Below are 13,596 nucleotides of genomic sequence, written 5' to 3'. Positions count from 1 at the left end.
GATTGTTATAACATGGATTTAAAGAAAGACACATACATATTGAGTTATACAAAATAGTTTGATAAATTAATAATAATTAATTATATTTTATACCATACTTTGTTAATAATTATATAATGAAAATCCACAGTGTACTTTAGACCATTTTGATTTAATAAATGTAGTTAAATTATAACTTATTAGACATAAACACAGATTTCAGTAACAGGAATACAGCAATTTCAAAAAGCTTAAATAATGTAATAGTGAGAAGGTAAATAGCTAAACATAAAAAATAGATTTTGTTATATTCAATACAAACCCCAATTATTTGTCATTAAAAGCCCTAAACATATCGTTTCAATCCACTATCAAATATTTTAAACTATAACTATTACCTACATAACTTCTTGAGCAATTTGTATAGTAAGCAGTAAGCTGCAGTATTAATATTGCTGACTAACACACAACACAGCACCATAATCACAATAAACTAAATCTGTTTAACAGAGTTGACGACTAGTTGAGCAGAGATGAGTCAAAGTAGCATGCACGGAGACACACTGCACAGCTCAGAAATAGTCTGTAAGGGTGCGGTACCATGCAAACAGCTTGGAATAAACAGTTGGCCTCGGCAATAATTGGTCTGGATCAGTGAAAACGCACAATCATGCATGAGGAAGTGCAATACAACAAATAACATGTCTACTAACATGCATAAATATTCAATACATTTTTAAACATTTTAACTTAAATTTTATATTTGCCTCGGACTCAGTTTATATTTAAATTGTACAATTACAACAGAATACTATATATAGTCCGTGAGGTAGGCGAAGGACTCTAAGGGATTAAAGCCCTCACACACACAGAGACACATCTACACACACACACTTGGGTCACGAGCCGTGGTAGGGCCCTACTTGCGAGTGTGCGTGCATTGGTGGAAGGGACATTAATCCCTCAGAGTCCTTCACCAACCTCACGGACTATAGGAATGTCTTCCAACACTTTATACATCTAAATTACACTGTTAACATTTAAAAGGCAGTAAACCTCACAATCATTATCAGGTCCAATAAGAAAACTGAGAGAATAAAAATAGCGTCCTTATTTAGTTAATAAAGTTACTCTTAATAAGTTTTGGCGGAATTATAGATGACTCAAGTTTGTTGTTTATTTATTAATTCATCCTTTTGCCCCTTTTTAAAATAGAACCAACTTGTGCTTATCAAGAACTTATTTATTTAAAATATTGCTGCATGATTCAAACAAGTAATAAAGTAATCAAATTGTACCTTTCAATGATTTTTTTCAAACCTGGCTTTGTATTTAACCCTTAACAAATGGGCATTTGTAAAATGAAAAAAAAATTGATTTTAATTTATGACACTTTTATTTTACATTTCTACTTATAATGAACAAAACAAAAAAATTACTTGGATAGTGCACAAACATTTTTTATTGTAACAAAAGGACCCTAGCAAATATCTACTACAAGTATGTGGATATCTAGAAAAATGGCAGATATGTCCACAACCCCTCTTTACAAATATAACTAGGGGTCTACAAATCCAGGATAAAAAGAGTGGCTACTCTATTTTTTTGAAAATATTATAACTTTTTTTTTTTTTTTTTTTTTTTACTACGGTATAGGTAAGATTCACTTACTTTTGCCTGAAGGTGTCAGATGTTAACATACGCTGTACATGTTTCGAGCTACTTACAGCTCATCTTCAGCAGCATTCTTGAATTTAAAAAAATCACATCAAACGATGTTTGTCGACTATTTACAGTTTATATATACACACACGAACACACGGAAATATATGCAAAGAACATACACGCGTTTTGCAGTTGTAGGTACCGTAAACATGTTTGCGTACGCACGGTTAAATGAAGATAACCTCGACCGGGCGACATTTGTAGGCCTACTGAGGAACTTGAACTTGAACACGGGAGAGTGACGTCACGGTATCAGCTGACTGGCGGTTCTTATTTCCAGTTTTGTTATCTACATCACAGAACAGCTGATAGGTGATTTTGTCTGAATATTCCTCTCTTTTATTTAACATAGTTTCATTGCCGTGTCCTCTCATATGTTGGAAAATAAATAATTCCATATGAGAGGACACGTTCCTCAGTAGGCCTACAAATGTCGCCCGGTCGAGGTTATCTTCATTTAACCGTGCGTACGCAAACATGTTTACGGTACCTACAACTGCAAAACGCGTGTATGTTCTTTGTATATATTTCCGTGTGTTCGTGTGTGTATATATAAACTGTAAATAGTCGACAAACATCGTTTGATGTGATTTTTTAAATTCAAGAATGCTGCTGAAGATGAGCTGTAAGTAGCTCGAAACATGTACAGCGTATGTTAACATCTGACACCTTCAGGCAAAAGTAAGTGAATCTTACCTATAGTAAAAAAAAAAATATTAAAGGTGTCAAGGCTGATATAAAATTAAAATATTTGAACAATGTTAATGTTTTATGAAGACGTTCACATAAAATATTGTATGTGTTAAGCATGTGAAGTGTGATATGCTGGGTTCAAGTTGACAGCACTTCTGCAGAGCGCACAAAAATAAAACCAAAGTAGTGCAAACCAGCTAGTTACTGTATATACACCACAACTCACCAGACTTGCGGAGAGGAGAGCTGGTGGGAGTGACGGTCCATGTGTTGACTGGAGGAGGAGTCTCAGCCACAGGTCTGCGAGATCCTGGAGGCGTACCCAGCACAAACTGTACCTGCACACACAGTCAGATGAAACATTAGTAGTTATTGCAGAGTGGCACCTCAACAAGTCTTGAGTGTCTTGAGTTTAAAAAAGACTCTTTTCATACAAGCTACATTTTATCTACAGTTGTCATTATGAGAAAAAATCTTACTTTAGTTGTACCAAAATTGAATAAAACATTATTGAATACAATGGTCTTCAAACAATAAAAAACAGCTTGATCTGCAAGCTATTTTTTTATATTAGGCCTACTTGTCCAAAAATAACAAATAAATGGTTAAGTAGCATTGATATAATAATAGAGGTGTGCGGATATCCGAAAAATCGGGTCGGATTCGGTTCGGTTCGGAAATCCGAATCCGAACCGGGCCCAAATTCGATATCCGACACTATCCGTTATATATCCGACTTTTTCGGATAGACAATATATTTTGACGTTTTTTGGACAGAAAACTAAATCTCCATAGCCACCATTAGTTTCCCAGGACAAAATTACAGCAATACGTTTCCAACGACCTAACAGCAAACGGCAAAGAAGCCGTATGATGCAATACTGATAACTAGTTTAGTCGTTATCGGCTGTTTTGCTTTACGATTAGATTCGTCTGGAACGAACAGACATAAAGCAGAAAAGAACTACCATGGTCAAATGAAAGTCAACTCGTGCATGTCTCGCTCCTGATTAGGGGCGCTGCGTAATAGTTTTTTTTTACAGTACTGTTTCAAAGTAGAAAAATCTAGCCTACTACTGTGATGTTACGTAAACAATAGATTTAATGTTTCCCGAAAAAAAAGTCAGAATAGAAACAATAGAAAGGCAACACAACAGAAGGGTGGGAGGGGTTGAACAATGACCTCGAAAGGAGCGCGGGTAGTGAGTCAAGTAGGACCGGAGAGGGAAGGGTTGGGTAAGACCTTGAAGCTATATATAGACTTGCACTACTTCCCTAAACCTAAAGGACTGGCAGGCAAGTGGTATTCCAATCACAGGACAAGATACGTTGTTTTTTGGGTATTCATTGCCCGGTTTGACTTTGGATTGTCTTACTGTGTAGAAACTTTGAATAATAAAAAATAAAGTTAGAACTAACCACGATTATTTAGCATTGATGGTGTACATATTAAATGATTAAACAATAGGGACCATGGATATATACAAACTTTTGTCGTGATTTTAATTTCAACATCAAAATACAATATTGCACAATCGTGATATTTTTGGTCATTGACCTTTATTATGCATCCGGTATTGCTGTTTCAGAAGAGAAGCACATTGATAAATTATAAATTGATATTCCCGTGGTTAAAAAGAATTATTTTATAAACCTATAAAACAAAATCATAAAATCTTACATAAATATAACAATAACGAAAATTGTAAAAAGGGTATAAAGATAACAATGTCGTTATTTTTTCTCTTTGTTCGTCTATTTCTTGGGTTTCCCTTCATCACGCATTCAACAAGTTGCCATGGTTACTAATCACCCATGTTGTTATCAGCTTTTGTGACATAGCGCACAGCAGGAGGGTAAAACTTGACGAAAATCGGTTAATTTTTACCTATTATTTAACCCTAGCAGTGGCCAATGTTAGAAGTGGGGAATGGCCAACCCATTTTGGCGATTTTGCAGACCTTTTTTTGAAAATTCGTAAAAATTCAACCGTACAAGTAAACCTAGCCAACCTCATATTCATTTTGTTCGGAAAGAACAGGAGAATCTAGAAATAGTAATATCATAATGATTTAGACAGTGTATTTTATCGATAAAGTGAAAAAAATAAAAAAATTTGAATTTTTTTTTTTGAAATTTCAAAAGCGGCCTTGGTATTTTTTTTTACGGATTTCTTTATGGGAAATTCATTATATACATTTTGTAGAAAATCTAATTCCCTACATAGAAATATATAACATGTTAGGAAAATATTTTTTTTTTATAAGTTTTTGGGGCGAAATATAATAACAAACGGAGAACCGAAAAAATTGAGAACCGTACAGTGTTAGTTTATGTTGTAAAAAGTTCTATAATACATGTGTATACTAATAATGATATATACATGTTTGTAAAGCTAATGAAGTAAGGAATCAAAAAAAGTCATAAAGTTTATGGTAAAAATAATTTTTTACCTATAAACATACGTATATAAAATAATGTTTATATATTTTAGCGATTTCTCGAAAAACAAAATTCACAGTACTTAGTATACAACTTTTGTACCAAATTTTTTTACTTCAAACCAACATAATAATCTTGTAGTGTATTCAATTACCAACATAAAAATGTATAACATGTTAGAAATATTTTTTTTGTAGGTACGTAATAGGGACATAATAATACAATAACCGCAAAACCGCAAATAAGTGTAAACTATAGCCTACAGTGTTTGCTTGTGTTGTGAAACATTATGTAGGCTGATGATATGTAGCCTACATATTTGTAAAGCCAATGAAGTAAGGAATCCAAAAAAGTCATAAGTATGATGGTAAAAAGTTATTTTCACCTATGATTATGTAGGCCTATCAATTTGAGAACGTTTTGAATTTTTTGCGCATTTCGAGAAAATGGAGTGTACAGTATTTAGTAGCCTATATAATTTTTTACCAAATTTTTTACACCCAAACCAATATAAACATGTTGTAGTGTATTCATTTACCTTTATAAAAATGTATAACACCTTGGGTAAATCATTATAACCCCTCTGAATGTCAGAATCGTCATTTTTGGACATGATGCTAACAAAATAGCCTACAGTAGTAGGCCTATTTAGTATAGGCTATAACTTTTTTACAAAATTGTTTACCCCCGAACCATTATAAACATGTTGTAGTGTATTCATTTACCTTTATAAAAATGTATAACACCTTGGGTATATCATTATATAGGTACAACAATCTCTGAATGTCAGAATCGTCATTTTAGGACATGATGCTAACAAAATACAACCTTTTATGAACACTATTCCACACAATTCAGTAATATTTATGCATGAAGATAACTGTTATACACACACACAACACTTCACTTACACTAACACTACGAACTAATAACATATTTAGTAATAAATCGCGGATAAAACTATTACGGCAACAACACAAACAAACAATGGCAATACAAGACAGCTGACAGACTGTGGCAGTAATGACTCACTTCCGTCGTCTACATCACTGTCTACATGCGAGCATACAGAAATAACCCTGAGTGCAGGGCTGCCACTCTCTGAATCTAAATTTCTTCCTCTTCAAAATGATATACTATATGACTAGTAATAATAACTTTCACTGTATATAATTCGTATTTTCCATACTGTCACCAGACGACTGTTGGCCATTTGTTAGAAATTTCGAAAACAGCTGTTTTCATAAAATCGTACCGATTGTGCAATCAATATTTAGTTATAAATATCACTACCACAATGAAGATAAAATCAATGGCTATCCAGTGGTATCACCCGCAACATCCCAAGACGAAAATTACCCGAGCAGGGTAATGCCAAACAAGACGTGTTTTGCCAGTTCCCAAGTGTCGGCTGCAAAAGTCGTACCGCGCCAAAATTTCATTTGATTTCTAATCGTCGTGACATTGTTATATACCTGCTACAGGGTTTGTTTATGTAATCAAATGAAAGTTCAGAATGTGATCTTTCGAATGGTATATATATTATTCTAATCTGAGTTGATTGTAAGTGTTTTTTTTACCGTTAAAAAAATTTCGGCCCATACCGTAACCAGACGACTTTGGCCATTCTAAGCATCAACGTCATACCGTAACCAGACGACGGTTGGCCACTGCTAGGGTTAATTACCAATGAATGTACTACTTTATTGGTATTTGGTACTGTATTAATAATCGGTCAAAATGGCCGATTTTTGTCAAATTTTACACCAAATTTATTGAAATTTCAAGGTGAATATTAATAAAACAATTATTACCAAATATTTGTATTCATTTAAAAGATTGATTTGTGGTATTGGGTTCCCCACTGAGTGCAGCCGAGCGGCACTAATGAGGGTCGGACCTTCTTGGGGGTGAACAATAGACGGCTTATCAGACCCTCCCCTCCCCCGTGGTCTGGAGAAAGCTTGTAAACAAACTATTGCACAAGCGTGACTTGACATTGGGCTGCTTCAACTATAATTTTGTCAAATGAACTGTGATGTTTCAAAATCAAAAACAATATTTTGGGACCATACTGCTTAACACTAATACCGAAACCCCACCTAGGCTGACGTTAACCGAAACCCCCGGTCTGTGAGACCCCGCTTTAAAATACACTAACGCTGGGCTTCTGAGACGGACATGTTATGAACAGACAACCTGTCAAGGTCACGGCACCCATGCAAAATGAACAAATGATATATCAATAGGTAGGGGAGGAAAAGGGGGGAAGGTATTGGGGGAATGGAATCTACCAAGTAAACAGTGTTGCCAACATGCGTTTTTGAAAATTCCCGTGGGCCTGTCAGACCGGGGTTTCGGTATTATTGTTGAACATACAATCCATTTTTAACAAACTAAGATTATACGATTCAAATACAATTATAAAAATTATCTTGGTATTTTACTTGGGGTAATGAAGTTATGTAGGCTAGTGTAATTCTCGGTTCATCAAGGTTCTACTGAATTATGTTTGGCAGTGCATAAGTGTAGAATGCAATTTATAAATTCAGGTATACACACCTTTTACACAGTTATAAAGTCTAATTTAATTGCCCAACATCAAATCGTGAGCTAGAGCCCATCTTAGTGCATTAGTGATGTTTTCTAAACATGGCAAACCCGCAAAATGCCACTTAACGCCAATAATCCGTTCCAAAAACGTAAGGAAATACAATGTGAAAATAATATTGAGATCGAACTCCTTGGCTTGTGAGAACCAGGAAACAAGATAAAACATAACCTCAAGTAAACAGGCCCAAACGTTTGACATCAGTCCTGCTGAGTTAAGGTGTTGTGTGAAGATTTTGGCTGCTAGTGTACTTAATTCAAGCAACCAACTTTTGAAAATAAATGTTGTGAATTGTGATTTTAAAGAGAGAGAAAACTGTGGACTTGGCTAATTTGAAATTCTATAGTTCAAAATCGTCATTTAAGTTTATTTACACAGCTTTACGTTGTTTTATAGGTTAAAAATACATATGCAGCTTATTATTATCCGCGCCGAACTATCCGAATCCGAAAATATCCGAATCCGAACCTCCCAATATCCGATCCGATCCGAACCGAGCCTCAACTATCCGATCCGAAATGAAATTTCACTATCCGCACACCTCTATAACAAACTGTTACTCCATGGGTAGGCATAAATGTTGTTTTGTTCAGTTGCCTTGTCATTGGGAGCAAACAAAGTAATGGACAAAGTAAAATGTTGAGGAATCAGCTGATCAAGAGGACAAAATGCCACTGTCAATGACGACTGCGCTGTTGTAGACAAATATATTTTTGAAGGTGTAAAGACTTACAGAAGGAGGAGATATAGAGCTGATGTCTGGAGGAGAGCGACTGAACGCTCTGCCTACTTGACGAGACCTCGGCACCTCCTGAGAATAACAATACACAATGCTAGTTTAGTTGAAGATAACTAACTACATGGTAATCTTAGATTGAATAATCAGTGTTAAAAGCAGCATAAACATCATTATAAAAATATACATGAAAAACCTATTTTAATTTATGGAAGTAAAACTGAAAATGAATAAAATTGAATAACACAGTAAATGGAGGGTTGAGGGACTGCTAGTACTGCTGGCAATCAGTAGAGGAGTTGCCAGTCAGTAAAAGTTATAATATAACTGCACTAGAAATATGAATTGAAGTTAAAATCATTGATGAGGATTCTTGTTCAGGTTTTCTGACTTTTTTTGTTAAAAAAGCCTAAATCCTGGTTTTCAAGACCATTTAATATTAAACAAAAAATTGTTTTTCAAAACTGCCAAAAGCTCTAAAAACAGGCCATCTCTCTTTTGGCCAATTCCCATATGGGGAAATAGTATATTTCATAACAAGAATAAAAAGTGAGTCATTACATTTTTGAGACCATAGATTTATCGAGCACTTTAAATGGTCGAGAATATGTATAGACCCACTTTCACTTGTGTTTTGAACGTTACTTTTAGCTACACTACAAAGAATAATTATTTTCTTCATTACAGAACTCATAGAATTTTTTAGGTTATGCCTTAAATTTAAAGTGAATATTTACTTTAGTTGTTGAAAATTGAAACAGTTCATAAAACAATAACAGATATTTGAAGTTGTTAACAGTGGAAAATTTTTGGTTGTAAACAATGTTACTTTCGGTAGTAAACAATAGACAGCTGTTGTACAATGCCGGTGTGTCCAACATTGTTTTGTATGAAAAATGCATTAAATCACATAAAAATGAAACTTGGATTAACTTGAAAAATATCATGACTTGCTTGTAAAAACTGTTAACATACAATGACTTAATGTTTTTGTTTTTGTTTGACAAATAAACATTCGATCATATGTTAATTTAAAAACAGTCTGTTAGGAGATTGATCAGCTGTTGAAAATATGATGTTCTGCAGGTTGTAAACACGTAACGAAAACAGCTCAACTTATAGTAGTGTAATGAAAAAACAATTACTGTAGGCGGTATGGAAAGACCTAGACCCAGGACTGATTAACACGTTCACTGCTAAAGGAAATTATAAAATCGAATCGTATTGCTAAAAAACATTATTGTTGTATAACATTCCTTTTTGTGTCCTTGTTGACACAAAATTATATAATACGATCGGAAGTGAAGATGACGTCAAAAAGTGACGTCATACTAATGGGTCAGTACTGACCCATCAGGAGCCAGAGTCAGAAAAAAATTGAAATGTCACTGAATACATTATATATGCCACTAAAAATAAAACAAATTAATAGATTTTTTATAGATTGATTTTTTATTTCCAGCCGGAAAGCAATAATTACGCTTTTAGGAATGTTTCTGTTGAAACTAAAGTAATAACAGCAAGTAATTAATTATTTCTTAAAATGAATACTTTAAATAATGATTATAGGTATTATTTTAACGTACAAATTATCCACAATAACCTAGAAAATGAAAATCACACACAGCACTAGCATTGTACTAGTTTGGCCGCTAACCATTTTTGGTTAGCTGGACGAGTCGTCTGCAGAACGTCAACAAAAGCAGTAGCATTTCTGCTCGGGCATTGCCGCCTTGCCGGCTTGTATCGCCTTTTGTCAGTGTTAGTCATTACAATGCTTAATATTGACATGGTTGTGTAATTTTATACTTTAAAAACTGTAGGGGTCCACCTTATTGTGTTACAGTATTTAATAAAACTGCCTTGTTTAAATACATAATCTATAAAAAAACTAATTATGGATCATTTTGTATTCACTTTGCATTGTTATTAAAACATATACTTTACAAGTCTTTGACTTCCTAATGTGGTAGTGGTACCGTAACCCCTAAGTTAGGGGCCCTAGCCTCAAAATCTAAGAGAATTCTGTGTCATCCGAGATTCTGGGTAACCGACGTAATCTCGGTCCCAATAACTTCGGTTAATCGGGAGTGTACTGTAATAGTATAGGATAAAATAAATAAATTTGCCAAGACACAAAATTAAGGGGGGTGGGGACAAACACGAAACTACATAAACACAACCTCTAATTGGTACCACCTAGTGCTCTCAGTAATCCAGCAGATATAGGACTGAGATATTGCCAGATTAGTGAAAATGTCGGATTACTGGAATGTCATCAATAAGAACACTTAAAATGCACTAAACACATCTGCAAAGATCGAGCGCGATCAGAAACCCGTGATCCCACATGACAACGATGACGTTTCCGTGACGACAGGAGTCAATGATGATGTCTACATGGCAGCGTGAGATAAGCAGAATTTTTTGCGGTCGCAGAAGGCGATGATAATGTCTATACATGAATTTGCCGTGATTTTGCAAGACGATTATGACGTTTCCATGACCGCGAGAGTCAATGATGATGTCTACATGGCCGAGGGAGATAATAAGAATTTTGCCGTGATTGTGGGAGACAATGTTAATGTCCAAATAACCGTTAGAGATGTTCATGATTTTGCCAACATCGCGGGAGACAACTGTTATGTCTACATAATCGCTTAAGATTATAAAAATTTTGCCGCGATCGCGGAAGACCATATCCCTCAAAAGACGCAGGATTGCTGGAATGCCGCAATGGAGCAATGCCGGATTATAGAGGGTATACTGTAAAAGACAATAATTTTCAGTCACTTGAGTATAAGCTGGGCGGGCATACAATATTTTGCGCCATAACAATTTGAGCTGGTTGCCTGCCCTCAAAATATGTTCGCTCTCACAGAATTTGTGTTATAAATTTAATCATTGCCTGCAGCAAGATGCAAAGCAAAAGACAAGTCTGAGGAACTTTAAGCCTAGGCCTACATGGCCGATTTTTCTCGTGACTTGTGGGAACTTAAAATGAAAATCTGTTACTTTTTACTGACTTCTACCCTAATTAAATAGTGACTTTACTTAGACTTCTGTGATTTCTGTAGGCACCTTGAAACTGCAACAATATTCTTTGTCTCCATAAAAATAACATGTTAGTTTTAAATGTAAAGTTTATTGGAATGTTCTCCTTGGCCTTTGTATGTATAACAATGCTTCTTTAATTCTTAAACTCGAGGTAGAGGAAGTCATACTCTCACTCAAACCAAAACCATCGAGTGGGACAGATGAAATTTCTTCTCGACTTCTTAGAGAAACATATGATCTAGTTTTTGCTCCATTGGTCCATCTGATAAATTGTTCTTTTGAAGAGGGATGCTTTCCATCTTCCCTAAAACATGCCATTGTTAGGCCCATTCATAAGAATGGAAGCAAATATGATTGTAGCAAGTATCGACCAATTTCCTTAATGTTGTAACTTCTTTAAGACTGTACAATATTTCATTAATATCAATTTTTACTATCATATGTTTTTCTATTGTTTTTGTTTTGTAAACATTCATGAAATAGATTTTGTGTTGAGTGGATATGCGTGTTTCTATTAATTATTTTATAATTAATTAGAGTCATTTTAATTGGCGACGAGTGTGAAAATCAACTAGCCACTGTAAAATCAACACATTTACTTTTCAAAATTACATTCAATTTCTAGTTTCAAGATACATTAATATTTTATACAGTTCAAACTATAATGGATGCACAACAGTTTACCTTACTTCTAAACACATTCAATGAACAAAAAAAAAAACACTTGTACGTGAGATGTCAAACATGTTTCAACTCAAAGTCAAACAATTGTTACATCAATTGGAAAACCCAGAGAAGAAAGCTGTCAATCTACAATGTCAAATGTTGCTACATTCGAAAACTTCAATGCCAAACAAGAAAAGTTTACCAGCTATTTAGAACGTTTCGAAAACTATTATACAATGAAAGGTTTGACTGATAAGAAGAAAATTGCTCAGCTCTTGTGTAATTCTATAGGTAGTGAACATTATAACAACCTATCTGCATTTTTGGGGCCAGACAAGCCACTCAAATCATTAGATTATGAAACTCTGTTGAATGACTTCAAGAAACTATTGACTCCAAATAAAAGTGTTGTTGTTGCTCAACATTATTTCTTAAATATCTTTCAAAAAGAAAACCAGTCTATTTCAGAGTTTGAGGCTGACCTCAGACGTGATCTTCAAGAATGTGAATTTGCAGTTGAATGCTCCAACGATGAATGTGGAACATCTGTGTCAATTGCTGATGTTTTCTTGCGGGCACAGTTCATACGAGGATTGAAGGACAATTGGCTTAGGGAACACCTTTTACAATCCGTTTACACAAAGTTTGATGACATTCTAGAGAAAGCTATTGCTCTTGAAGCATCAAAGGTTGAAAGCAAAGAATTTCACGAACATGCATGTTCTAACAACTTTAATATGGATTCGGCTGGAGTGCACAAAATTACAAGGTCTTCCAGACGATCCCACCAGTTCTCTAACAATCGCTCATCCAACAAGACATCTCTCAACTGGAAACAACGTTCAAATAACAAAAGACCTGACTTCAATGCCCTCGGAATAGAAGGCCTCTGTCTTAGATGTGAAAGTAACAAACACATTGCTGCAAATTGTAACAGACACAAGTATAAACTAAAATGTGGGGAGTGTTTAAAACGAGGACATGTCTCTGCGGTCTGCATAACTACACTGATGTCAAGGACTAAGAAATCAACATCAAAGTTAAATTCAACCAACAACCTACATTCAGGATCAAATGATGACGATTATTCTAGTGACGACTCTTCTGATTACGGAGTGCACAAAATTGATTCGATCTACCAGAACTTTGATGTCGTAGATTTATTTGAAGTTGGATATGATTCAGACAAGTACATTGTTTCTGTCACTATAAATGGAAGATTACAATGTTTTGAAGTTGACAGTGGGGCTAAATTTTCTCTCCTTGCGAAGAATGACTTTGAACGTCTACATCTGAACGTACCTGTAGAACCATCAAGGCTACCTTTCCGTTCTTACTCTGGAGACATAATCAAACCAGAGGGAAAGGTATCAGTTTCTGTATCATACAAGGGTAAACAGTTCAAAGGTGACCTTCACATCGTCCCTTCAGGTCATGATGCAATTCTAGGGCGCCAATGGATCCGAGGACTGGGTATTGAACTGTGTGAAATTGACGCTGAAATGAGCCGACCAGCTACTACCCTTCAATTACAACCAGTAAATTCAGTTGAGGAACTGTTTGAAAAATTTGCGCCAATTTTCGAGCCAAAAATTGGATGCGTTCCAAACTTTACAGTATCATTACATCTTCGATCAGGAGCAAAGCCTATTTTCAATCGTGAACGGAACGTACCTCATGCTCTTAT

At 35.0% G+C, this 13,596-nt stretch overlaps 1 protein-coding gene across 3 annotated transcripts in view; it reads right to left on the bottom strand.

Moving 5' to 3' along the window:
• LOC128991777 (serine/threonine-protein kinase ULK2) overlaps positions 1 to 13,596 on the bottom strand; it is a 157,158-nt gene that overhangs the window by 23,309 nt on the left and 120,253 nt on the right. For all 3 annotated transcript variants that reach the window (XM_054414998.1, XM_054415171.1, XM_054415083.1), the window contains exons 13-14: positions 8,184 to 8,261; positions 2,624 to 2,735 (exon numbers count right to left, since the gene is read on the bottom strand). In XM_054414998.1, the coding sequence (XP_054270973.1) occupies positions 2,624 to 2,735; positions 8,184 to 8,261 (190 nt within the window). The remainder of the gene's footprint in view (positions 1 to 2,623; positions 2,736 to 8,183; positions 8,262 to 13,596) is intronic.

Source organism: Macrosteles quadrilineatus, unplaced genomic scaffold, assembly GCF_028750875.1.
Source record: "Macrosteles quadrilineatus isolate MER2022 unplaced genomic scaffold, UCM_ALF_1.0 Scaffold_1__1_contigs__length_201487025, whole genome shotgun sequence".
Taxonomy (NCBI): Eukaryota; Metazoa; Arthropoda; class Insecta; order Hemiptera; family Cicadellidae; genus Macrosteles; species Macrosteles quadrilineatus.
The sequence above is the reverse complement of the archived record's forward strand: the minus strand, read 5'-3'. Positions and strand labels throughout refer to the sequence as shown.